This window comes from Quercus robur, chromosome 2 (assembly GCF_932294415.1).
Source record: "Quercus robur chromosome 2, dhQueRobu3.1, whole genome shotgun sequence".
Classification (NCBI taxonomy): domain Eukaryota; kingdom Viridiplantae; phylum Streptophyta; class Magnoliopsida; order Fagales; family Fagaceae; genus Quercus; species Quercus robur.
Genome location: NC_065535.1, coordinates 49,108,752 through 49,136,358, shown reverse-complemented (window position 1 = coordinate 49,136,358; position 27,607 = coordinate 49,108,752). Strand labels below are relative to the sequence as shown.

General features: G+C 32.7%; 1 protein-coding gene across 4 annotated transcripts; it reads left to right on the top strand.

Moving 5' to 3' along the window:
* The first annotated feature begins 16,245 nt into the window (after positions 1–16,245).
* LOC126713843 (putative lipid phosphate phosphatase 3, chloroplastic) lies at positions 16,246–25,427 on the top strand. Of its 4 annotated transcripts, none has more exons than XM_050413731.1 (9): positions 16,368–16,631; positions 19,312–19,404; positions 21,399–21,620; positions 21,733–21,820; positions 21,913–22,022; positions 22,406–22,496; positions 22,814–23,002; positions 23,241–23,300; positions 24,990–25,427. In XM_050413731.1, the coding sequence occupies exons 1-9, from the start codon at positions 16,584–16,586 to the stop codon at positions 25,199–25,201; spliced, it is 1,113 nt and encodes a 370-aa protein (XP_050269688.1). In that variant the 5' UTR covers positions 16,368–16,583; the 3' UTR covers positions 25,202–25,427. The 4 variants fall into 4 exon arrangements, with proteins under 4 accessions (XP_050269691.1, XP_050269688.1, XP_050269690.1 ...); XM_050413733.1 differs by having other exon boundaries at positions 19,289–19,404; XM_050413734.1 differs by lacking the exons at positions 16,368–16,631; positions 19,312–19,404 and adding an exon at positions 16,246–16,361.
* Positions 25,428–27,607: the final 2,180 nt, after the last annotated feature.

Genomic DNA, 27,607 nt, shown 5'->3' with positions numbered 1-27,607 from the left:
ATCGTTTTGTAATTTCTGTAAAATGATATGATAAGAACATTGTGATTTTGAGGATTCTTCTACATCAGTATCCTATAGCCCATGAGAAACTTGCTTTTTTTATACACTTGGATAGATCTACTCACTCTCTCTCTCTCTCTCTCTGATATGATTCCCAATGTCTTGGAATAGGTAGTCATTTTTACAGTGGGAATTAATTCCCTTTGAATCTTTAATGTCTCCAATGAAGCTTAAGTGAGTAATGACTAATTACCGTTTTTGATGATAACCTATAGTAGTGTCCATTTTTTTTTTCTAGGGGCTTTTTTAAGTAAAAGTGAGTATCACCTTTTTGTGCATCAAGTATAAGGGTATTTTGGAGGTTGGTATAGAAACAAAATGTTTGCATTTCATTTGAGTCATTGGTTTCAATATTTCAAACAAAATGCCTATATAATAGGCTGCTGATAACTCTTTTATTGGCCAACACAAGATATTTCTTCCCTGAAGATCAAAAACAACTTCAGTGTTACAGTGTTGAAAATTAATCTTAAGAGGTCAAAGATTCGAGAAACTATTGTATGGTTGATATGCAAAAAAAAAAAAAAAAAAAATATTTGCTTATATGGATGTGGTAAGAATGTGTTAGATCTGCAGATTTTTCTTAGTGGCAAATGTTTGCTTCTTAGTATTGATTTTTAATTGGCGACTTCTTGTGGGATTTTCTGTTGCCTTGTCGATACACTGATACTCTTTGTTAAATAGTTCTATATTTCACTTGTTGTGTGATTGAATTTTAACCAGTAGGATACTTGAGAGGAAATATGAAAACATTGTATACTTATGTGATTGAATTTTGAGGGCTGACTTGTATATTACCGTTGTATACAAGAATACAACTTTCTTTGGTTGATGAATTATGATTTAGTTTGAATGCTTTTTTGAACTGAAGGTATAAGGTTAACTTAAGATAATTTTGGACAGTTGGTTAAAGTTGATATAGTCAGCATTTTCTAAAATAATTCGTGATAAAAAATTTGATTAGCATATACTTGAAGGCAAGAAGGTTTTTGACTCACCATTTTGTTTTGACGAAGTAGGTTGAGTTTTTGTTAGATAAAGTGCTCAATAGGAGCTTATTGCTTGTTTTTTATGTTGCAAAGCAATTTTGGATTCCAATATTTGATATCGTTGTGTCCTAATTATTGCTTCTTTTTTTTTTTTTTTTTTTTTTGTATGTAGGACGCTCCTCCGATCCTACAATCCCCAACTCTCCAAAAATCATCAGCTGCATCCCATCAACCAAGCAGCTTATAAGTTTTATGTTGGTGTTTGAAGACCTTTTGTGTACAAAGAACCACATTTGAACAACCACAGTTTTTGCAAGTGTTGAAAAATATTTTGAAACACTTTGAAACTTTGATTATGATATTAGCTTAATTTAAGTGTTGAAGTACTTTTTGTATACAGAGGACCACATCTTTTTTTGTTAATTTTATGATGATGGTTATAGACAATGTTATGTATTTGATAATATATTTCTATGTTAATATAATGTTAGTTTGGAGACATTTGTAGTGTTATCTAGTTACATTTGTGGTATTGTCTTGGTGGAGTTAAAATTATTATAGGTTATTTGTAATAGATTTGTGGTTTTAAAACCCAGGGGAAAAAAATAAACAATTTAACTTATAGTGGCGGGCAAAAACTACCGTTAAAGGTCTAAAACTAAGTTTTAAATGCAGCCATATAGCAACGTTTATAGATCGCCGCCAAAGCTTCAAACATATAGCAGCGGTCATTACTGCCGCTAAAAGGTGAATATGTTCTATTTTACATTAAGCCCTATAGCGGCACTTATAGCCCGCTACTAAAGGTCAATTGACCTGAATTCTAACCTTATATGGTGGCGGTTTTTTGCCCGCCACAATAAATCAAAACTGCCACTAAATGGTGCATCTAAAGTGGCGCTTTTTGTTACTGTTGCAATAGATCTATAGCGGCACCGCAACAGTGGTGGGAAGAACTGCCGCAATAGCACCCGCCACTAAAGGTCAAATGCACCTTTAGCAACGCTTTTTGGGGCTTCAACGGCACTTTTGGCCCACTACAATAGGTCTTTTTTTTTCTTTTTTCTTTTTTGTAGTGTCTCAGGTAAGTAAAGTGTCAAATTTCAAATCACAGGTAAGCAACTTAAATTTCAGTCAAACCACGGGTGGTAAGTTGTAATTTGCCCAAGAACAAATATTTGCATCAATATTATGTCATCTTGATACCATGAATTGTAGCGTGACCTATGTCTATATCTATACTTTATACTAATGAAACAACTATATATAAGTTTTAGCACAATTTATACAAAAATTTCACCAAATGTTTAATTAGCCACTAATTATCAAAAACTACCATCAACACATATGGAAAATATTTTCCAAGTTCAAAATCCAAAATAAGTTTGCAAATGGCATCTACCTAACTAAAATATAAAATCCAAAAACAATATAGAAATAAAGGTGAAGTGAATATTTAATTATCCATTCTAGGATTCATATCATAGCCATGTAAATTAATGTAAACTTGCAAAGGGAATAATGAGCTCACAAGTCACAGCAAAATCTAGTTGGAGAGGAGGGAGAGAGTGAGAGGGTTGTCAAGTTGATTTTAGGGGTTTAGGAAATAAGTTTTTAATTTAAAGTGACGATTTTTATTTATTTATTAAATTTGGATCATTTCTATTCATTGGGTTGATTGGTTGTTGTTGTTGCTGTTGTTGTTGTTGTTGTTTTTTTCTTTTTTTTTTTTTTTTTTTTTTTTTTTTTTTTTTTTTTAAGCCAACCGAAAGCAAATTTTGGTTTTTTGTAGGATCGTAAGATTGGTTCGATCCTACTAATCCTACACAATCCTATATGGGATCCTAAAAAAGTCATGATCCTACTGCAATCCAAGTCATTTTGGCCTAGTAGGATTATAGGATCGTAAGATCCTACGATCAAACTCTTGATCCTAACAACCATGGTTAAGATAGACTTACAACCATGGTTAAGATAGACTTTCAACCTATGACGTTTGATAGTTTTTAGACCCCTTAAAGACACAATTGGATTAACCTAGTTAATTAGCCAAGTTATTACTTAGTCCAAATTCACAAAACTAGGTTATCACAATCAAACAATCATATCATGCAAAACAGCGGAAAAATAAATAACACAATGATATGATCACCCAGGAAACCAAACCGGTAAAAACTTATAGAGGATTTAACCTAGCTATCCTCAAGGTAAACCTGAATCCACTATGAAAGAATCGAAGTTTTACAATAGGACTTAGACCACTAACATCCTATTGCTACCACCAGTAGAAACTTACTGACACGACCACGTGCAAGCTCCGAGACCACGGACTCCTTCTTTCTTAGATTCTCCAGCAAGTATAAGCACATCCGTTTATGTTTCTTTAAGCTTCTATGGCAGCAACTGAATGATCATCAAGTTCTTGAACGAATCTTCTCTTGATAATCCTAAGCTTTTATAAAGGAAAGCTCCTCACAGATCTCACAAGAGATTTACACAAACAGCAATATGAGCAACTACTAAAACGTGGCTGGGGTTTACCTTATATACCTAGGGAAAAAACATAAAACCTTAAACGTTTTAAATGAACTAGGGCTGAGTTGGAATTCTGCAGAAAAACGCATTCTGCCCGAATTTCGATTGATCGAGCCTAAGCTCCGATCGATCAAACCAGGCCGAATTGCTCTAATAAATCTGCATCAGCTTGAATCCAACTTTACATAAAATACACAACTTTGAGCAAGTATAAACAAGACTAAACAACTTGTTTTGATCATGGTTTGCCAACAATACACATTAGAGTTCTAAATACATTAGTTCCTAGGTCGTTAGAACCTAACAAACTCCCCCTTTAGCAATCCGTGACAAAACATAACTAAAAACTCAAAGTTTACAAAGAAAAGCCCTTTACAAAAAATGCTCATAAAAACAAATCCAATCTTAACTACTATCCATCAGTTGCAAGTGTAGACAGCAGCTCAATTGAATCAACCTCTATATTTCCTAAAACACTAAACAAAATGCATAACCGCATGTGTGAAAAATACAAGTAAACAAAAATAAATTCTTGATTTCACTCAAACCAAAATAAAGACACATATCAATGAATAACTCATAAATATAAATCAATAAGCAGTGAAACAAGAAACATATAAAACAAAAAAAATGTATCTCCCCCTAACATGAATAGCCCAACAAAAATATAACAAGAGCTAAAAAGGTAAATACAAAGTGAAGCACTTAAAAAGGTAAATATAAAGTGAAGCACCTAGATACAATCTAATCTCCACAAGTTCCAACAAACAAAAACTCTAACTCTCCCCCTGAAAACAAAAACTCTACAAGTGTCCTAAATGTACTCCCCCTTTTTGTGACGGAATGCCAAAGGGCAATCAAAATCCATTATTAAAAGGAGGTTGTGGTAAGGATCATTGAAGCTGTGCCAACTCTGCTCACAAGGCATAGATCTCATTGAGCACGTCCACCAAAATCTATCCATGAGCCACTTGAACGGTCAAGACATGATCCAACATATGTCAAATGTCTGAATCATCCGAAGTAGTCGGTGGAGGAACATCAGCATCAGCAGCAGCAGCACCAAACGCCTCAGCCGTATTAGCACCTTTAGAAGAGGGAGGAGGGGGAACAACATCAGAAGACTCACCTCTAGGACGCGAAGAGCCAACTCTCAAGTGAGCAGCCCTCTGCCTAAGGAAGGTGGCACCTATGGGGGCTATAACATGAACGGGCTCACCAGCAGGGAAATCAACTAAACCAAGAAACAACAAAATCCTATGATTGAAAATAGAATGGATAAGAGCATGAGCTACAGCAGAACTCCTATGAACTTCGTTCAAAGAACGAAGAAACAGATGAGGAAAACTAATGGATGCACCAGAAACAAAGGCGTACAAAAACACACATCACTCAAGAGAGATGGTGTGGAGATGAGAAATAGGCCACAAAGAATGACATGCTATTCTAAAGAAAAGATAGGTCATCTCAGTAAGCTCAGCAGACGTGATCCGAGGATCAGAACCCCACTGGATAGAAGACCTAGTGATGTATGACATAACGTCATCAAGGGGTGGAGACTCCTCATAAGGATAGATAGGCTCCCTAACGATCGGAACCCCAAGAGCTTCAGCCACTATCCTAGGGGTAATGGTGAACTCAACACCTCGTATCCAACTCCTAACAAGGGTGTTGGAATCATAGACGTGGCAAGGGAGATTTGAGAAGAACTCTCTAATCAGGGCGGTTGGGGGTGGATGATCTACCTCCAACAAAGACAACCAACCTCTACTCTTAAAATTTGCCCTAATGGTAGGATCAACCTCATCTAACACAACAGAACGCTCAGCCCAAATCTTTCTCTTATAGTTCAGTTTCTCATAAACTTCTCTGCTTTTGTCATTCCTAAACAACTCACTCCTAGAAGGAGACTCAGAGGAAGTGGAGGGTGTCCTATGGGCTCTAGTCTTCCTAGGCATAGTGCTAGGATAAGGACAAAGACACAAAGCAGAACAAAAGAAAAAACCAAGGGCAGACTAGAAGTTAGCACAAAAAAAATATAGAACAAAAAATCTATATGATGAATGAACAGTTAAATGTCATAATGCATGCTTTAATGTAGTGAAATTAAGTTCAAAATAAGTTCAAATTCACAAAATTGGCTTGAGCATAGAGTTTCTAACAAAAACTCCAAAAATTTGAAAAATCACTTGTTCAATTTGTAAAAAATTGACCAATTGATCATCACACAAGGTAGAATACATAAAATAGTGATCAATTACATCAATTCAACAAGCCAATTTCATCAATTGAACTCAATTTAAACAAAATCCCCAAATTCGGATAAATACAAACCCTAGAATTTTCAATTTTTCACAAAGCACCAAATTGATCAAATTAAACATCATATATCATGTTTATAACCTTGTAGGAACAAAACCCAATGATCAATTTCAGAAAAAAGTGGCTTGAATCATCAAAAACCCCAAAATTGAAAAGTTTCGAAAAACCTAATGAAATGCATGAAAGCATGAAAATAAATTCAAAAGGAAGGGTATAATGGACTTACCGGCTTATAGAGAGGAAAACCTTGCAAAAAGACCAGAGGAAAACTACAAAAAATTTGATGGTGAGCTTTGTCCAATTCGGAGAGAGAGAAAAGTTTGAAAAACTTTTTGAAAAGTAAGTTTGAACAAGTCAAACTCAGATTTTAAAAAAACCTGTTTCACGATTTTCGATTGATCGAAAATCAATTTCGATTGATTGAAACAAACAGAGGCTTCCTTAAAAATTTTAAAACAATTTTGATTGATCGAAAAACAGATTGGATCAATTGAAACAGACAGAGGCTCACTAAATTTTTTGAGAAAAAAAACACAGTTTTTGAAAAAAACAAAACACATTTTAGAAACACCTCAAAGTAGTGAGATTGATGAACAAAATGTATGAGTATGTGATGAAATGTTTTTCAAAAACAACAGTTTTAAACCCAGTTTTCCCAAAATTAAGATCATCAAACGTTCTCCATAAACTCTTAAGCATCAAATCTGTTTTGCATAAAAACTCAAAGTATTTGCAAACTTGGTTGGCTAGACCAAAGACACACACAATAACATGTACAATGTTTAGCATAGAGTAACTTGTGTAGTGTGTGCAACTAGAAAAAACTTGAGATACATGTGAGGTGATATGTAAATAGAAATCAATCACAAAATCTACAAAATTAATCACATAGGATTTGAAAGAGACTATCACCAAAAGAGTTACATCATATAACTCCCACATCTCCTAGATCATAAGCTTGCAATCATGTAAGTTTCTTGATTTTGCCTCATATTGTACACACAAATTTTAATTATTCAGAAACTTATTAAAATAGCCGGGATAATATACATACCAATTTTAGCAATTATTTGATTTAGCTTTAAGTCCAATAATGTACACACCAATTTTAGCATTTAAACCGAGGCTACACCTTATGATCTTTTTGTGCATGTATTACACTTTCTCGAGCACAAAATCTTACAATATGCACTAAGGTGTTCATGATTGGCTAGTGAACAATGGTGAGATAATTATTTATGCATTTCTCCAAAGGTTCAAGTCCAACAGTCAAAGACATGTGACTTCAAGATCAAGACAAAGTGATCAAAACCATAAACATCTTTTCCACACAACATGCACTACAAAGTTTCAACTAGTAAAGTGCAATAAGTAAGCTCATTAAAGCTAAACAAGGTACAAAAGACATGTTATGTGAAAATAAATTGACCAACCTTGTTTTCAAAAACCAAGAAAATAGTGCAAAACACAATTTGCTTCCTTTTTCTCCTTTTTTTTTTATTTATTTTTTTAATTTTTGGAAAAAAAAAAAAAAAAAAAAAAAAAACAACCTAGAATGAAATGCATAAATGTTATGCAATGCATATCCTAGAAACAAAGAAAACAAAAACCAAAGAACAATGGTCACAAAGAATAACAATGAAACACAAGGACCATGTCAGAAGGACTCAATTAGATTAAGCCTTTTGCATCCAAAACTTTTTAGATGCACCACGAGCATTGGAGTTCTTATTCACATGTGAATGATTTCCAACTCCAGGATTGGAATAAAGGTTTAGAGCCTTTACCAATTCACCAATGAGTACCATAGGATCTTGTGCTTGAGGCACAAGTACTTTTGGTTTGTTTGCTCTCTTAGCAGCTTGCAGCTTGTAACAGTTTGGATGAATGTGTCCAGACTTTCCACAAAAATGACAAACCCATGCAGGCTTATCATGTGACTTGTCCTTAAAAAGGGTAGACTGCTTAGGTTTGAACTCTTTAAGATCAACCATAATCTTCCTAGGAGGTGTAACTTCTAAGAGTTTGACAACCTTACTCACAACCTCACTCATAGGGGGTTCAAAAGAAGATGAAAGAACAAAGATAGTGGAATTAGGTGCAGACACATTGATGCTTTCTACAAAACCTAACCCAGTTTTTTCAGAAGGAGACTTTTGAACACTAAGCATACGATCAAGTTTGGAACTAGCAGACCTATTAGATTGTTCTCTAGCAACAAAAAGCTCATGTTCCGAATTCTTAACTTTATCAAGCAAAAGCATGTTCTCAGTCTTCACATTATTCAAAAGTTCAGTAGCATCAAACAATTTAACAAGCAAATTTTTTTTATCAAGCTCAAGAGATGCAATTTTCTTCAAGCCTAATTCAACATTCATAGCATCCTTTGTAGCAACTTTGCAAAATTTATTATAGGCTTCTTGAAGATCTACATCCTCAGAGAGTTCCCCATCAAAAGGGTTCTCTTCAGCAAATACACTTTCATTTACTAAAGCAGTAGAAGTGAAAGTAATGAAGTTTCCATCCTCGTCACAGCCAGACTCATCATTAAAAACTTCACCATCACTAAGGGTTACAGCCATAGCCTTACCCTTAGACTTCAAGTAAGTAGGACATTCAGATTTCATGTGATCATACCATTGACATCCAAAACACTGAGGACCCATAGAATTATTTGAAGATTGACCTATTTTTTCTCTAGGTTTATCAGTGTTGTTAACCTTAGTGGGATCATTCTTCCTAAAGTTTCTAGGTTCAACAATGTTCTTATCTCTTGCCCTTCTATTGTTGTTTCTAAGAAAATTCCTAAAGTTCTTGGCAAGGTAAGCAATCTCCGTAATAGAGAGCTCATAATCAAATCCACCAACATCAACATCATCAACTAACTTAAGAGCCATTGATTTGGATTTACTAGTCTTAGGTAGGTCCAACTCATAGGATTGAAGAGATCCTACAAGTTTATCAACAAGGATGAAGTCCACATCCTTCTCTTAGTGATGGCAGTCACTTTGGGTTTAAAATCTTCAGTCAAAGATCTAAGAATCTTCCTAACAATTTTAGGTTGATCATAGATTTCACCCAAGTTATATGCAGAATTAGCAATATCATTAAGTTTAGTATAAAATTCTTCAAAAGATTCATCATCAGACTTCCTAATGCTTTCAAATTTAGAAGTTAATTGCTGAAAATTTATTGATTTTAACTACCTTTGTGCCTTCATGCATAGTCTGGAGGATATTCCAAGCAGTATGAGCAACCTCAACATTAGAGATTTTCTTAAATTCCTCCATAGAAACAGCGTTAAAGATAACATTCATAACTTTGCTATTGAACGCAGTTGCTTCTTTTTGAGAAGTTTGCCGCTCACTAACAGGAGTAGTGGGCTTTTCCCATCCGTATTTGACGGAGTTCCAGACTCTCTCATCAATTGATTTCAGGAATGTTTTCATCCTTACTTTCCAATAAGCATAATTATTCCCATCAAAGTGAGGAGGAATAACAAGAGAATGTTTGTGTTCCATGACAACAGGGGTCAAGGATCAGCTCAGAGATCAAAAGATCAACAACAAGAGAGCAACCTGCTCTGATACCACTTGATGGTTTTTAGATCCCTTAAAAACACAATTGGATTAACCTAGTTAATTAGTCAAGTTATTACTTAGTCTAAATTCACAAAACTAGGTTATCACAATCAAACAATCATATCATGCAAAGCAGCGGAAAAATAAATAACACAATGATATGATCACCTAGGAAACCAAACTGGTAAAAACCTAGAAAGGATTTAACCTAGTTATCCTCAAGGTAAACTTGAATCCACTATGAAAGAATCGAAGTTTTACAATAGGACTTAGACCACTAACATCCTATTATTATCCATCAGTAGAAACTTACTGACATGACCACGTGCAAACTCCGAGATCACGGACTCCTTCTTTCTTGGATTCTCCAGCAAGTACAAGTACAAGCACATCCGCTTGTGTTTCTTTAAGCTTCTATGGCAGCAACTGAATGATCATCAAGTTCTTGAACGAATCTCCTCTTGATAATCCTAAGTTTGTGTAAAGCAAAGCTCCTCATAGATCTCACAAGAGATTTACATAAACAGCAATATGAGCAACCACTAAAACGTGACTAGGGTTTGTCTTATATACCTAGGGCAAAAACATAAAACCCTAAACGTTTTAAATGAACTAGGGTTAAGTTGGAATTCTGCAGAAAAACTCATTCTGCCCGAATTTCGATTGATCAAGCCTAAGCTTCGATCGATCGAACCAGGCCGAATTGCTCTAATAAATCTGCATCAGCTTGAATCCAACTTTACATAAAATACACAACTTTGAGCAAGTCTAAACAAGACTAAACAACTTGTTTTGATCATGGTTTGCCAACAATATACATTAGAGTTCTAAATACATTAGTTCCTAAGTCTTTAGAACCTAACAACGTTTACTCCATGATTACTGCTTTTTATCATTAGGTCAAGACACCAATTATTTTATTTATTTATTATTATTTTTTTTATGCAAATAGAGTTTGAACCACAAATCTTTTATTCAACGACAAGAGATTTTATCAAGTTAAGCTAATTGGAACTCAGATGATGGTGTGAGTGATGATGTTGTGCTATTTGTTTGTAAGTTTTTTTGTTTGTTTATATATATATATATATATATATATATATATATATATATATTGAATTTCAACCTATTGAAATCACTCCATAATGATTACTTTTTTATCGTTATGCTAAGACACTAATCAATTTGTGGTGTAGGTGTGGTTAAAATCCTAGATCTTTTATTCGACAATAATAGATAAACCAGTTGACGTAACTGAAACCCATGATATTATATTGTCAACAGAGGTAGGCTATGGCGTGGTTATAATAAATGACTTTAAGGAGACACAATAATTATTAAACATGGACCAGATGGCAACCTAGTTTAGGAACTTGATCACTAGGCTGCTACTGGTTCAACTAATGGGCCATTGGTCAAACTGTAGAATAAGATAAAGTATAAAAATAAGTTTGAAAAATCTCAAAAATAAATATTTAAATTGAAAAAAATAAGCATACTTGAATTATTAATAAAACTAAGTCTGAAGACTTTGAAGTCTAAACATCTAGTCTAGCGATATATAAAATATATTTTATGTCATACAATTCTAAGAACAAAAGTATATCTCAATCTCCAAAGTCACATTTTATGTATATTTTGCATATTACACTACCTGTTCTAATCCAATAAATGAAGATCTGAGCTACTGTAAGTTCTATATATCTTCACTGAAAATTCCAAACTCCAGCATCAATTTCATTTTAAAATTTTTGTATTTCTACTACGTTCTTAAATCAGAAGAAAGTATTATGATGGACCTATACAGGTATTGAATGCAAAACCAATTGGGTGAAAACAATCAGTCTAAGTTGCACGAGTTACAAAAAACTCATTAGATATTATTGGCTTTTACTAGTTCAATGGCATAAGTGGTCCAATTAAACAATTGAGTCGACTTAGGTATTGGTTCACTTGGTTACTAGTTCCACCAGTTAGACCAGTTCAGTTTTAATAACTGTGGAATAAACAATAGTGATGGTGGTAATAATGTGAAAGGTAGTAATAGTCACGCATGAGAATAATAGGTTGATCAAATTTGTGATGACAATGTATGGCGTAAATTGAAATGATATTTACGTGAACGACATTTCACTCTATATTATTCAAACCTTGTGAAGTATTTAAATTATAAATGCAAAACAATTAAAAATTTATTTATTATTATAGTGATGCAATATTTAATAATATTTATTTTAAGATCAATTTATAAAATTTTTATAATATAATTGATAATAATTTTATCATTAATTTTTTTAGGAACTTATTAATATATATATATATTTTTAATAGATACAATTGTATTCAGCCTATGGCTATAATCATCAGACTCATTAGTCTAGATGGCACCTTCCTATTCACTAAGTGTATGGGGGGACCTGGTTAAAGCCTCGGGAGGGTTGGGTTTTATATATATATATATATATATATATAGTTAAAAAAAACCTGTGGGTATATATACATATATATATATATATATATATATATATAATAAAAAAAAATTGCTTACCTTTCTTTGGTTTATTTCTGTTTTCTAAAAATTGAGACATTTTTCAAAAAGTATTTTTTTGGAAAACTATCTCATTTTTCTATGATCAATAACCTCAAAATGATATAAAATTGTTTTCAGTAGTTTCATATTATCTCTAAACTTCCTTTATCTAGTGTGGTGTGAGATAGAATTGGTTTTCGAATAAATTTTTTTTAAAAATAATTAAGTCATATTTTTAATAGGATTTTTGGTTGACCAAAGATTGTTTTTTCTTTAATATTTTTACTAGCCTCATCAAACACGCTCCGCATGTGTGATGAGACTCTTTTTTTTTTTTTTTTTTTTTTTTTTTTTTTTTTTTTTGAGTTTAATGTAATTTTTCAAATTTATCTATTTTTAGTAAATTAACTTACATAGGAAAGGATTTTTAAGAAACTAAAATTTAGGATTTCAAAATGAGTAAACTACTACGTTTAGTATGTGCTAGTTTTTAAGAAAAAATGTATCAAATGAGCATAAAATATCTATACTATTTATAAGAAGATTCTCCTCTTTGAACTAGATTTTTATGTGATTCAAAAATAGCTCTAAACCTTACGTTTAACAGGGAAAAAACTTGAGGACAACCAGGTAAAAATATATCTCTAACTCCACTTAAAATGCTTACAAAATAGGACACTTTCCTGCTAATCCATATCTTCAAAATAAACTTATCCAAATTTTTTTATAAAAATTATGACACTAGACCAAGAAAAAAAGCTTCATCGCACAAGCAAAGCTCGTGTGATGGAGAAAGAGCGTGTGCTAATTTTTAGGAAAATAATTTTTCTAGTATTTTTTTTTTTTTGAATTTGTTGAATTACAATTTTAACCATATATATATATATATATATATATATATATTTTAAGAATAATGATTATCTAATTAGATTATGGGTATTTTTGACATTCTCTGAAATCATAACTAATTTTCTGAATCCTCTTAATATATAAAGAAAATACTATTAAACATAAAAAATAAAAAAAATAAAAAAGCAAAAATGATTTTTTAAAATAAGTTTTTTGGTCGAAATAAAAGAAGTATATCTCTTGTGACTATTATTGACTAGTCTTCTTTTATTTATTTATTTATATTTTAGTTCTTAGGATACTAGTCTAATAGTAATGGGAAAGAATCAGTGATGTTGTGAATTGTTATCCGACTTTAACCGTCATATCGTGTACTTGTTGTGTGGCTATCAATCTTCAAACGTGTCGAATAATCTGTTTAACTCAATAGAAATGTGATGATGACGATATTTTCACAATTAATATATTTTTTTGTTAAAGTTTATTATTAGCTGTTATGGGTGGACAAAACAATAATTTAATTTATGAATCTATATTCTATATATTTGGTCTTCAATAATTCCTCCAAAAATTAAATCATTTATTTGGAGAGCTTGCAATGATAGCCTTTCCACTCGGACAAAGCTTTTTGATAGGAAGATCTCTAACTCTTTCTCATGTGCCCTCTACAATGATGAAGATGAGACAAATAGCCACCTGTCTTTGGAATGCTCTTTTGCACAATCTGTTTGGATGCAAACTCATTTCTGGAATGGTCTTCGGCTACGCAACAAATCAGTTTTATTGATGCAATGGAGGCTGCCTTAAACAATTTGAATTCTTTGGATTTTGACACTCTTTGTATCGCATGATGGATGATTTGGAACTGCAGAAACAAGCTGATATTTGAGAATAAAACTCCTTCATCCAAAGATTTATGGGCTCAGGTTGAACTTTACAGGTTAGAATTTATGGAATTGCAACAAAAGCATAATCGGGTTGCTGAAGTGCATAAAATGAAGTGGCAGCACCCAATTTTTGATTCAATCCATAAATTCAATCTAGCAATTTCCCAATTGAAGAAGAACACCTTTGTGGGTTTTGGTTTTCTTATAAGGAACAATAAAGGTGAAGTTTTAGTGACATCATGTCATTGTTTGTAGAAGAATTTAAACCCCCTCTGTATAGTAGCTACAGTGATGAGACTGGCTCTTTTGTTTTGTCAAAATACCAGTTTTGATAAGTTGATGGTGGAATGCAATTTTGCAGAACTTGTGAACCTCTTGAATTCGGATAAAATCTTATGTTTAGAAGCTGCTTGGATCATTGAAGACATTGGTTTAATTAGAGATAGTTTTTCTTTTATTTCTTTTCATAATATACCTTTATGATGTAATCGTGCTGCATTAGCTTTAGCTAGTGCTGCAAAAGAGAATGAGGAGGTCATGGTTTGGTTAGAAGAATGCCTCTCTTTCCTCTTCCCCATTGTACAAAGTGATTTACTTGAATAAAGTCTACTATCGTTTTCTTTCAAAAAAAAAAAAAAATTAGAATTTAGAAAGTTAGTTACTTTTCAAAAAAAAGAAGAAGTTAGTTATGGTTTCAAAAAATGTCAAAAATATCCCTAAACTAATTAGATAATCATTATTCTTAAAAAATAAAAAAATAGGGTTAAAATTGTAACTCAACAAAATTCAAAAAAAAAAAAAAAAAACTATCAGAAAAACTTTTTTCCTAAAAATTAGCACACTCTCTATTTATATATATCTCACGCATGTTTGATACATTTTTTCCTAAAAATTAGAACACTTAACTCAACAGTCTATTCATTTTCAAATCCTAAATTTTAGTTTTTTAAAATTATCTTCTTGTGTAATCTCACTAACAATAGATGAATTCAAATTAAAAAATTATATTAAACTTAAAAAAAAAAAAAAAAAAAAGGCATCATCGCATGTGCAGAGTGTGTGTGATGAGACTAATATATATTGGTCAAGTTAAGAGAAAATCTAATTAAATTTTAAATTGAAATTCAATTAAAGTCGTATTTTGCACCACGTGTCACATCTAATCTAAGTTTTTAAATTTTTGTGTAAAGTGAGTTAATTCAGTGTAAAAATTGGATTTCAATTAGAGTTTAATTTTGTATTACATGTCCCATCTAATTTAAGTTTTTTAATTTTTATGCCAAATGAGTTAATTTAGTATAGAAAACGAGGAGTCCAATATAAATAAATCATAAAAAACCTAATCATATATTTAACTCTATATATAAAATTAGAGAAAAAGATAGTTTGAATGATTTTATATTTATGAACAATTTTTTTTTTTTTTTTTTTTTTTTTTTTTTTTTATAACTACAAACAATACAAATATATAAGTCATTTATATGATATATCATGACTATATACGGTCCATTACTAACTAGGTAATATATATATATATATAGAGAGAGAGAGAGAGAGAGAGAGAGAGAGAGAGAGAGAGAGAGAGAGAGAGAGAGAGAGAGAGAGAGAGAGAGAGAGAGAGTTCAATTAGAATCAATATTGAATTTTGCTTTTATTAGTTTTCCATACAAATTAAATTATTTAGATTTTTGCTGTTATTTTTTCTCTGAACTAATAAGCATACATTTTATACTATTTTTATTTGTATGTGAAGATATTGAATGTAACAAACTATAATTAAGTTATACGATCTCATGCACCTATCTACATTCAATTTAGGAGATACTATTTAACCAATTTATTATATTATTTTGTGTTATATTTAGTAGAATTTCACAGACAATAATTGTGAATTGATATTTTGTATTCTCAAAATAAAAAACAGTGGGTTAATCCCACATTGAAATTTTTATTATTATTTATTATTTATTTATTTATTTTTTATAAAGAGTTTCAACTTATGACGTCCGCTCTTGATAATAGCTCTTTATCATCAAACCAAGACACCAATCAATTTTTGGTGTAGGTAGAGATTGAACCCCAGATCTCTTATACAACCATCAAAGACTTTACCAGTTGATTTGGATATCTAAGAGTTAAACCCTTTTGGATATACAACACTATTAATTTGTTTAAGACTTTTTCCCCTCTCTCCTTTATAGTAATAGGAATGCAATAATAAAAACAATAGGTTAATTTGAAAACTATTTTTTTCAAAGAATTTGAGTTAAAAAAAAAGGTGGTAAATTGATATATTTCAAAATATTTTGCATTAGACCTATTTGGTTGTCTGGTTCAAACACACATTTCAACACAGATGCCATAAATTAAAACTCTCTAAAAAAAATACATTTTTTCACCAAAACATTCAAACAACATTACTCAAACTCCTCTACCAAATATGTATTGAGGTCGGTCAAATTAGAGGTCGGCCATTTTGGCCGCGGAACACAGGTCAATATCTCTCGCTCTCAGTCAATTGAAAAACAATAATAAACTGGACCTGGGTCCCAGTACAAAGTATTCTCATTAATTCCAGTTCACAGTGTAACTCTGAGCTTTCATTCAGGTAATGAAGCTCTTTGGTTTTCGTTAATTCTTTGTATGTTTGTCTTTATCTTCTTTATATTTTGGCGTCACACAAGTTGTTTATCCTACTTCTCCACTTGTGGAATTTATACGAAGCTTCCTATGATATTTCCACCACCCTGTACATATATATCTGATACCCAGTAGCCAACAAGCTCAATTACCAACTGAGTTATTGTATGGTTTTGGTTTGCTTCACACAATGCCTTGGTGGGATTTGAGATCTCTTTCTCGTTTTTGGGTCGCTCAGGTTAGTGGGGTTTTGTGAAATTGATGTTTGAACTTATTTTAATGAATTTTGTAAATAAGATGCTTTTTGGGCTTTTTATTTATTTTTTATATAGTTGCCATTTTTCTTATTCTAGTAGCAATTGGAGATGGATTCAATAAGATTAATAGAGTGCTAGAATAATATCAAGTTGTTCGTAGCAGTATTTTGGATTTGGGTTTGATATCCTGAATAATATCAAGTTGTTAATAGTATTTTTGGCTTTAGATTTGATATCCTGGATAAGAGTAGCTGTTCATAAATAAAATAGACGATGGTGTCATGGTTGGTGTTTGGGTTTATATATTGGAAGTTGAATTTCTTATGCACTTGATACTTGATAGTTAATTAGGAAATAAATTTTTTCTAGGGCCAAGAGTGAACTTTAATAGAGAAGTTAACTTTTACTTCAATGTGATTTTTTCACAGCACATTCAAATCTATTAACGTGAATGCATTATCTACATTTTACGATTAATTGTCTAATATGCTTGCCGAAATTGATGCTTTACATGATGTTTTTCTCATGATTAAAGGGTATCTCATATTGAACTCAGCGAAGCCTACTCGGACCAATTACTTTGAGTTGGGTAGTTGATTCCCTTTTCATCATTAAGTCTTATCTAGAGCTGTAGATGCGTTCCTTTGTATTAATGGGGATCCCATATCATACTTGGCAAAGTCCTACTTCCAGTTACTTTGGGTTGAGTAGCTGAATCCCTTGTCATCATTAAGTGTTATCTAGAGCCATAGAAGCCTTCCTTTGTATTCAGATGCATTTGATTTATATCTTCATAGTTATTGATGTAGAACAATTTTGGAGTATCTCGTTATGGTTTAGGCTATTTGCTTGTTTGATTAATTTAGTTGATCATGGAGGGTGGTTACTTGTTCATTGTAAATTAATTTTCGTGCAGATACTACTTTCATATGTTGATTATGTTAATGATTCATATGTAAGTTTATTCACTCTGTATTTTTTTTTTGTTAAAAAAATACTAATAAAACTATAGAAACTGATTTTAATTGGATTGGTATGTTATCTTTATAATGATTTTCTAATACGGGGCTTGCAGATGTAAATCAGTTGTATCAATTAACCATGGTGCATATTGTGCCGTAAAACCTTTCAAAAGTAGTTTCTTGCTGTCTATTATTTCCTGCTGAATTTGATATCTGTTTTATGTTTCATCATTGTATGTTGCTGGGTTCATGCCATATTGGGGTTTAATTTCAGAGCTGTACAAATAAGGTGCTTGAAAATCCCTGTAGAAGCAAATATAAATCCTAGGCCTGCTTCATAGGTATATTATAGATCCAAGTATCAACTGTTTGCAGTTTTAAGTTTCTGTATATGAAGTAAATCAGTTTCGAGGTAAGTTGCATGTGCAATCATTGAGTTTTCCCTCTACAACCTCAGCCACTTGTTTGATTCGGTTTTTTGGTTGAGACACAATTATTTGCTAAGGAAGATATATTTGCAACTTTCTGAATTGCCATTTAAAAAATGACTTACGTTACAAGCCCAAAATTTCATTTAAAGTCATATTAAGTTATTTATGTATGGTGTGGTTTAGAGTGCTGAATGTCAGTGGTGGAGCTACGTTGATGGGTCCCAAAATTTTTAAGTTTTCTTAATCAATACTTCTATTAAAGTTTTTTGGGGTTTGGTTGAAAAAAGAAAAAAAAAGGTAGAGCTGGCCCCAATAGGGAAGGGTAGCCCCCAAGGTCCCAACAAATCTTAAGGGATTTAAAAAAAAAAAAAAGTTAGAATGTAAGTTATGCTCTCACAGAAAAAAGAGGTGCAATACTCTCTATTGCCCACTTTTTCATATTGAATTACTGAATGTCTGTGGATTCAAATAGTGAAATAAGTTTTGACTGACAATTTTGTAATGTATATTGAAATATAAATGGTTAAGACTTTCACTAGATGATAATAGATAAATTTTATTCAATTAAATTTCATTGTTGTGCATAACTTTGAAGAAGATGCTAAGTTCTCTTTGGATATGTTTTTTGAACACGTTTATTGCCAAATACATACACATATATATACATACACACACACTCATAAGAATTTAGGAAGATAGATTAGTCACTATTTTGTGTATACAATGTCTTAGTCATGATACTTCGGCTTCATAAACATGCTGATGACACAACCATGGCATGGTTAAAGAAAGAATATCCTTTTTATATTTTATTTAGTTATTCTAGAGTAAAGGGTATTTAAGTAATTATATAATTTTCGGGTATGAGCCATAAGTCATGGATTTTCTATCATTAATGAGTAAGTCTTACGTTGGTAGGGATTTTTTTGGGTACTGTTCACAGCGCTGCACTGTTCACGTAATTTTTTTTATTCTTTTGAACCCTAATTCATCTTCTAAAAAATGGTTTTAAACCCCAAAATCCACAAATCTTCTTAAACCTAAACCCCACCACAACCACACATAAGCAAATTTCTCTGTGGTTCTCTTTGAATTTTTCTTGACTAATATATCAATACCATAATTTGGCCTCCTCAAACAAAAATTCCTGGCTCCGCTCAAATGAATTTAGAATTTAGAATTTAGAGTTTTCTTCCAAAAATGAAATCAAATGAATTTAGAATTCTCATGAAATTTATTCTGAAGGTTGACTTGTTGGGATTATCTAGGATGTGTCAAGAAAGAGGTTGGAGACTTCTACAGTTACCAGTGATTGGGTTTCTCCCATTGAGTGTCCATTGATAAAATACAAGAACAAAGAGGTACTCTTATCTCTTTCATAAATATTTGTTTTTAATAAGCATGGGTGACTCTTGGCTAACAGAACTCTAATCTGCCTTTGCATGGTGGAATTATTCAAGAACTAGTGGAACTTTTAGTTCCCTGATTAAAATATGGTTTAAGTGATATGGGATTCTGGACTAATTCAAGAAGTAGTGGAACTTTTAGTGATATAGGATTCTTTAATCATCTGAATAATTTTAAACTCTTGACACTTCACTACATCTATGAGGCTATGGAATGGCTTCTTCTTCCATCATTGAAGACTTTTCTAGGTATTGTAGTACTGCTGTGTACGCAAAATGTTTATATTGGCCCTGCAGACGTGAGCCATCCAAAAGGAATCATCTTCCTATCCAATGACTACATGATGAAATGTATAACATTATCGTCATCTCTTTCTTGTTAATCATCTTGATTATCTTTCTGGTGCCGCTCATTTGTCTATGCAGAGGGAGTATTAAGTTTCCTACAAATCTTGCATTCAATAATTTTTTTTTTTAGCAGCAGGTGTTAATTCATCATATGGCTCATCATCTTAGACACAGAATTTTGCATCAAAGATTTTTTATTTTTTGCATTTAATGTTTATATAAATGATGATACTTAACCATAGTAACATATGCATTGCTCAATTTTTTTACTATATTTTTAGATACTTAAATTACCTAAAACGTTGATCAGTGTGGTGCATTACATGGAACAAGAATAGGCACATGGTACACCACTTAGCCCACAGTATGGAAAGATGGAAATAGGCTTGTTCATTGCTTCATTAGGAGTTAGAATGTGATAGGGAAGTCATAATTAAAAAATAAAAAATAAAAAAAATAAAAAGTCATATTTTGGCTAAAAACTTCAAAACTTATACAAGATTTTTATACTATTTATTATTAGCCTCTAAAAAGGGCAAATATTGAGATAAATAAAGGGATATTTCCGGAGCAACAAAGGATTTGAACTAAACAAAAGCGTACCATGTTTTGTATAGATGGATCCTAGGATGGTAGTTTGCTAGCAGTGGAAGGTGGAACTATTTTCTTGTATATAGGCCCCGTTTGGTATATCTACTCAAACACATGTTTTCAGTTTTTAAACAACATTACACATATTTTCACACATTTTTTTACTCACATGTATTTCCACACATGTTTTCAAACACAAGTTTTCAGTTTTTAAGTGCATGTACCAGACACCCCCTTAATGATCAAAGGATACTCATTATCTGGATTTTATATTCATGTTAAATTTGGAAAGGGTTTGATCAAATATGAGGCATCAATATGGATCTCTAGTTCATGTAGATAATTGACTAAGGTTCCATTTTATAAGCATGTATTTTCCATCTATCAAATTCTTACCTACCCTACATCTGTTTAACTTATCCTACTGTGTGTATAAAAATTACAATTTTATGATCTTCTAGAATATTTTATTTTATTTATAATCAATTCCTTAAATTTGTGCTGCTAATTTGCAGTATGGCTTTATACTATTTCCAGTAGTCACTCCAGTTTTTTTATAACAGTTGTTTCTTATAGTTTTTCATCTTTAGTGCCATAGAGATATAACCTAGGTGCTTCTTGAGGTGATTTTCTTTTTAATTATGGACATCCATATTTGTATTATGATAATTGATAGCTACAATGTTCTATGCGCAGCCTTTTACAGAAGTCAAATCATATTGTTTTGGACTGCAGACTATTCTGTCTTTCTTTTGAAATACTAATCTTGTATATGTACATGCAGGATACATGTATGATGTGTATGATAAATTTTCCTGGTAACCATTGATGTACAAGAATATGTTATAGAAATATGTCCAACAGCATTTGATTAAGATATTGCCTCTTGTTTGGTGCTGTAGTCATTTTCTTCCTAGAGACCTTACGTATCATCAGTTGTATCCTAGCAAGAGATCTAACAATCTGATATCCAAGAACTCAAAATTCTCATTGTAGTTTGTGTCTAACAGGAAAGAATGAGGGAAGTCCAGCTTGGTGCACATACTGTAAGGTCCCACGGAATTACGGTTGCAAGGACACACATGCATGACTGGCTGATACTCATGCTTCTTTTGCTGATTGAGGCCTTCTTATATGAAATCCATCCATTTTATCGCTTTGTTGGGAAGGATATGATGTCTGACCTCAAATATCCCCTGAAAAGTAACACAGTACCTGTTTGGGCTGTTCCTGTGAGTTTTCCTTTGTGATTATAACCTAGATGAAACCTTAGTAATGTAAATATGTTAGTGGAGTGGTGACACTAATTATGGATTTTTGTGTTCCTGTTTTTTGGATGATTAGATTTATTCAGTTCTGTTGCCCATTGCAATTTTTCTCATTGTTTATTTCCGTAGGAGAGATGTCTATGATCTTCATCATGCCATACTAGGTAATAAGATCTTATATCCCTATATTGGTTTGTCTAGTAAGAATATTCATGTTATGTTTAGCTTGATGATTGGAGATTGCTTCTTAGCGCAGGTCTCTTATTCTCTGTTCTAGTCACAGCGGTTATTACAGATGCTATAAAAGATGCAGTTGGTCGACCTCGGCCTGATTTCTTTTGGCGGTGTTTTCCTGATGGAAAGGATGTATGTCCAGTGATTAAATTCATTATTTCCTAACAGTTTAAGTTTTTGGGATAATCAGTAATTTAACATGGTATCAGAGCAGGAGATTCTGAGTTCGATCCCTGACTTTACTCTATCTCCCATTTAAAATATTAAATTCCCATTTGTTGGGCCCTCACTTATTAAGGGGGAAGTTTAGGCCCACAAGTGAAGGGGAGTGTTAGACTTATGGTTAAGTGATTAAATTCACCATTTCCTAACAGCTTAAGCTTTTGAGATAATCAGTAATTTAACATCCAGAATTGCAGTTTTTGTATATTGCTTTTACGAGTACATAGAGTGTGTGTGCAGTGCATTTATATCTTCTCATTACTAATGGTACTTGATGATTGATTACTTCTCAGGTTTATGATACATTGGGAAATGTTGTATGTCATGGAGACAAGATTGTCATAAAGGAAGGACATAAGAGTTTTCCTAGTGGCCATACTTCATGTAAGCTGCACTGTGCTTCATCTATGCTTCTACATGGCCACTTTTTTTATTTATTTTTATTTTTATTTTTATGAATAAAAGTAAATTTATTGGAAAATGCTTCTACATGGCCACTTGATGACTATACTTGTTGATCAATAAATAAGTAAAAATAAATAAAAAAGAAGGAAAAAGAAAGAAGGAATCTATTATGAAATAAGAGCATTTCAAAAGTAGAAAATACATAATAAAATTAAGTCAAACACATGATAGCAGAGCTATGTTTACCAAATCTTTTCAGATTGTTTGATTTAAGGAAATCTGGATTTACTTTGCAGGGTCTTTTGCTGGTCTAGGCTTTCTATCGCTGTACTTATCTGGAAAAATAAAAGTATTTGACCGTAGAGGCCATGTTGCAAAATTGTGCCTTGTTTTCCTTCCTTTACTTGTTGCATCACTTGTTGGTGTTTCTCGGGTGGATGACTACTGGCACCACTGGCAAGATGTGTTTGCAGGAGGCCTCCTAGGTTTGTGCTACTATAGTTTGTCACTTAAGTGTTTGTTTGGCAATGTCTTTTTCTTTTAGCATTTTACTTATTTGCTTATGTAAAACTTTTTAAAGCACCATTTTTTTAGGTACAACTATACTTTAACCAATTTCCTGCAAATATGCTTTCGGCAAAAAATTACTTCCAAACACATAAACGACTTTGCAATCTATTTGATGCTTGACTTCCTTGACTAATGGAAGAGCATTTTTTGCAGGGCTCACAGTGGCAACATTTTGCTATTTACAGTTCTTCCCTCCCCCATATCATGCTGAAGGTATGCTCCTAAGCTTATCATATGAGGCTATTTTTGGTGTTTGAGATTATTACTTTCTAAAATGGTATTGGAAGGCCCCATTGCTATTTTACTTGATAATTATACTTATTGATTAGCCAACTCCAACTACCGTCCTTATACAATCTATGCTAGATTTGACCCACTGCCCATCCTACCTCCTTTATATTCTTGACAACCCATTTTTGTCTTGGTAAATTGTTTAGCGGCATGTTTCAGAACCTTTTTTAAGATTTATTACCGAGTAATGGAAAAACATGTAATGGAGGGGAAAATTATTGAGCAAATAGAACTTCTTCAATCAATTTTCAAATAAATACATAAAAATAAAAACATTTCTTTAAAATGATTTAAGGTGATGATTCTTCAATAATACGATTGTCGGCATTACATTTACAACGTAATTAGCTTTCTCCCGCCTAATTTGTTCTTCATATTTTCTCTATTGAAACAAAACAAAGTCAATATGTAATCTTGCTTATTTATATTATAAATGAGGGAGAAAAACTGTAATAGTGATGCTATTTTAATGGTCTTTATTTAAGAGCTAATAAAAGCATTGCTTGTCTACATACACGGATGATGATTCATGACACAGATTTTAATAGAAAACAATTGATAGAGTGGGACAAGAATTTCTGCTTATATATATATATATATATATTATATCCCTTCTTCCTTTCCTCACCCCCTAACAGACTCTTGTTTGATTTTAGTTATTATAATATGTTTGTAATATTTCTATGTTTTTTTATCTTTATTTCCTATACAGCAGTATCCTATTTACAAAATTTGTGAAGTCCCTTTCTGATTTCTGTCCACTTAAACCGTCCACATGCAAATTAGAAACGAAAAAAATATGATTTATGTTTTTGTGTATTTCCAGCATATGCAACAAATGATAGAGGTTGAAGGGAAATTTTAATGTGTACATGGACTTGGCCTTGAATCACAGTTTTGAAATTTGGTTTTGATTAGAAAAAATTTCTTTAAGGCAGCACGTGTGCTCTAGCTTTATGGTTGGCATGGTGATTGATTTATCATATAAAACAAACCCATTGAACATGATATCCTCTTGGAGTGCTTCTACTGCTTAATATGAAAAGATGTTGGGGGTTGCCCTTGAGAACTTGGTGTTTCTTTTTTAAGAGAGATTTACCCTTAGATCTTAGTTGGGTATACCACTGAATAATTTTTTCAAAATCTTGTAGTAAGAAAGACGCATTCATGCAATAATCAAGATGACCTATATGACTTTAAGCACCTTGAATTACCTATCCTCTTATCACTAAAATTGAGTAAGAAAAGCTTATAGAAGATTCTGATGAGCCATAAAGTATGTTTTTTTTTTTTTTTTTCTCTGTTGGACAACTGTTTAATAGTTATATAAAGCTGGCATGTCTGGTCCATATTTCATATTATGCCGACATGGCCACTAGGGTGATCTTGAAATTTATTTGCATCATAAGTTTTTAATGTGTATTTCTGCACATTGCACGTGTCTTCTAAATTTACTCAAAAAAACGAGTCTTCTAAATTCATAGCAAATGATTGGTGGTGGTTGAAATAGCCAGTTGAAAGATGGCTTTCAATTGTATTTATATTTGTGGTACGTTTGCTTCTTGATTGTAAGTTTTATAATCATTGAGCTTCTGTACATACTGTTTATAGGTTGGGGGCCTTATGCTTACTTTCGGGAGTTGGAGTCACGTTCAAGTACACAAGCAGTCAATGCTGTGAATGGGTGCAATGTGCAGGTCATGGAGGCTCAGCCTCAGCTTGACAATGCACATGATGAAAGAAGCATCCATGGATGTATGGGGTTAACTCTAGCACGTAATTCAAATACAACATTGGAAGAAATAGAATCTGGGAGAAGATAATTTTGTACATGCCTTGCAAGGCGGTCCAATTTCTTACCGTTTAGTTTATTTACATTAGGCATGTGTATATCAATATGTGCAGAATTTCCCTATGCTGCCCCTTTTTGAAGTAAATTTTGGAGCTTCCTCGAATGCAATTTTGAATCTTAGGTAATGTACATTGTAACGCGAAACTGCAACTTGGAAATGTACATTTCCCTATGCATACTTTTATCTGTTCTTCAAAGCTTGATTTCATGATTCAAGATTTCTAGAGGTTTTGTGATGCTGGGGGATATGTGTTTAGGCTTGGGTTTTGGGTTTTAGCAAGAAGTGAGAGTTGATTAGAGTGGCTTTATAGGTGGACACACCTATGTGTTGGGTTAAAATGAATTGACCCATTGCAATTAATTAATTAATTACTCAAGTTAATTAATTAAGTTCAATTACATGCAATAGCATGGCAGCACAAACAAATTACCAACTAAACTAAATGTAGCGGAAATTAAATTAACATGGTGGTTTGTTTACGAATGGGGAAAATCTCCAAAGCAAAAATTTCATTGGGTGATTTTCGGGTCACCACTCAAGAATTTACTATTATCAATCACAAGCGGTTACAAGTATAAGAAATCTTATCAGACCCTTTTGCCTGTCCCAAAATACTGACCTACAATTGAATCCTTACCCCAATACCCAATTGGACTTGTATTATAGCGGCAATCTTTCCGTTTAATACACGAATCTTAGCATGTGACTAACTAATGATGTATGGATCTCAATACGTGATTAATTCATTTGCACGAATTTCAGTACGTAACTAACTCCATAGCAACTCTTTGATTGATATAGTTGATTTGCAACAACTTCACATAGAAACATTAATAAGATCTTTAATGATGGCGTGAGAGATTTTGCTTGGTTATAGAACCCAAAGGCGTACAAGAAACACAACAAGAATTCTTTCTTCTGTAGGAGGAGGCTAGGGTTTCAAAAAAGAAAATCTTATGAAGCTCTCTAGGGTTAGGTTTTTCTTTTTTCATCTCCTTATTTAAATAAGAGTTCAATGGGCTCTTCTATTCCAAATAGGTATACACAAACCTTGGGTTTTCCTAGTCCAATAAGAATTATACAAATCCATAAACAAATAGTCTTTTAGAATAAAAATGTTACTGGCTATAACCTAAATCTCGTAAACTCGATAGATCGAGACATGTGTCGAGCTTTAATGAATCTCGATGGATTGAGCTTCTGTCGAGGAGGTATCGAGACTAGCAGATTGCACTTTTCTTGAACAGCTCTTGAGTAATCTTCATGTCTTCAATGTAATCACTTGTAATGATTATCTTGAACTTACTTAAATTTATCCAAATACAAGTAAAGTGTGTTTTGTCAAAAGATATGTCAATTACATAAAAATATGTCCCTTACACTCTGCACAGAGTATTTATTGAAATTTAGCATTCAAAGCTAAGTAGAATTCTTATTCATCAAAATCTGATTTTACAATCACTACCAATGGTACTTGTGGTAGTCTGTTCCTAACTGCCTTGAGCTTTTGGACCTGAACTCCTAATTTACTTATACTCTGGGTTGGGCTTATCCCACGATAGGAGGTCCAAGAGGTGTTTCTTCAGGTAACTAATGAAGACTTAACGTTACTTTCATACCCAACTCTTTGGTTTTTAACTTAGTCGTGGTGACTACTAGGCAGCCGAGCTTCTACCTAGAAATCCGAGCTAGATTTCCTTCTTCCCGAGATATACTTTTCCTCACTACTCTCGTGTCTCACTTCTCAAAAATTTTCAACCCCCATTCCTACCTCTCATTCCTGATTTATATCCTCCCCTTAGTAAGGTTATCATGATGAGGGGATCTTCCCCATGTCAATAGGTCCCTTCATATCATATTGCTGACCAGAAGGGACCTACCTCTTTTTGCTAATATGACTTCCTAGTAACTTGTGTCTGACGTCGGTTATTGCTCAACGGGCGGATTCTCCAAGACATTATCTCTTGATCATGGCATATCTTGGGGTACTTAGTTTGAATGTTTGGCCAAACCCATCTCAGTTCGGTTAAGTGGGCAGAGATGGGTCGAGACTATTCAATGAGTGGGCCTGAAGCTCGGGGCTAGGCTGGTACTCTTAGTCTGTACAGTACCAATGGTTATTTATACTACTAACTACTCAAATAACAAAGCCTTACTAGGTAGTTTTGCTGTAACTAGCTGCAGTAATAGAATTAGGTACAATTACAACTAGTTCAAGCTTAGCTATTTCTAACTAACTATTTAACAACTCATTTATGCATCCATATGCAACTAACTATTACAATCAACTACAATTCTTGACTTACAATTAGAATTTCATGTTGGAAATGCTCCTGCATCTTTGTGTCTAATTTGTACTATATTCCTTGAAGGTTG

What these genes read in the sequence shown, in the direction of transcription:
- LOC126713843 (XM_050413731.1), top strand. Translation starts at nt 16,584, where the DNA reads ATGCCTTGGTGGGATTTGAGATCTCTTTCTCGTTTTTGGGTCGCTCAG. An exon ending in CTCGTTTTTGGGTCGCTCAG is followed by an intron (nt 16,632 to 19,311) that starts GTTAGTGGGGTT and finishes GGGATTATCTAG; the next exon opens with GATGTGTCAAGAAAGAGGTT. An exon ending in TCTTCATCATGCCATACTAG is followed by an intron (nt 21,821 to 21,912) that starts GTAATAAGATCT and finishes TTCTTAGCGCAG; the next exon opens with GTCTCTTATTCTCTGTTCTA.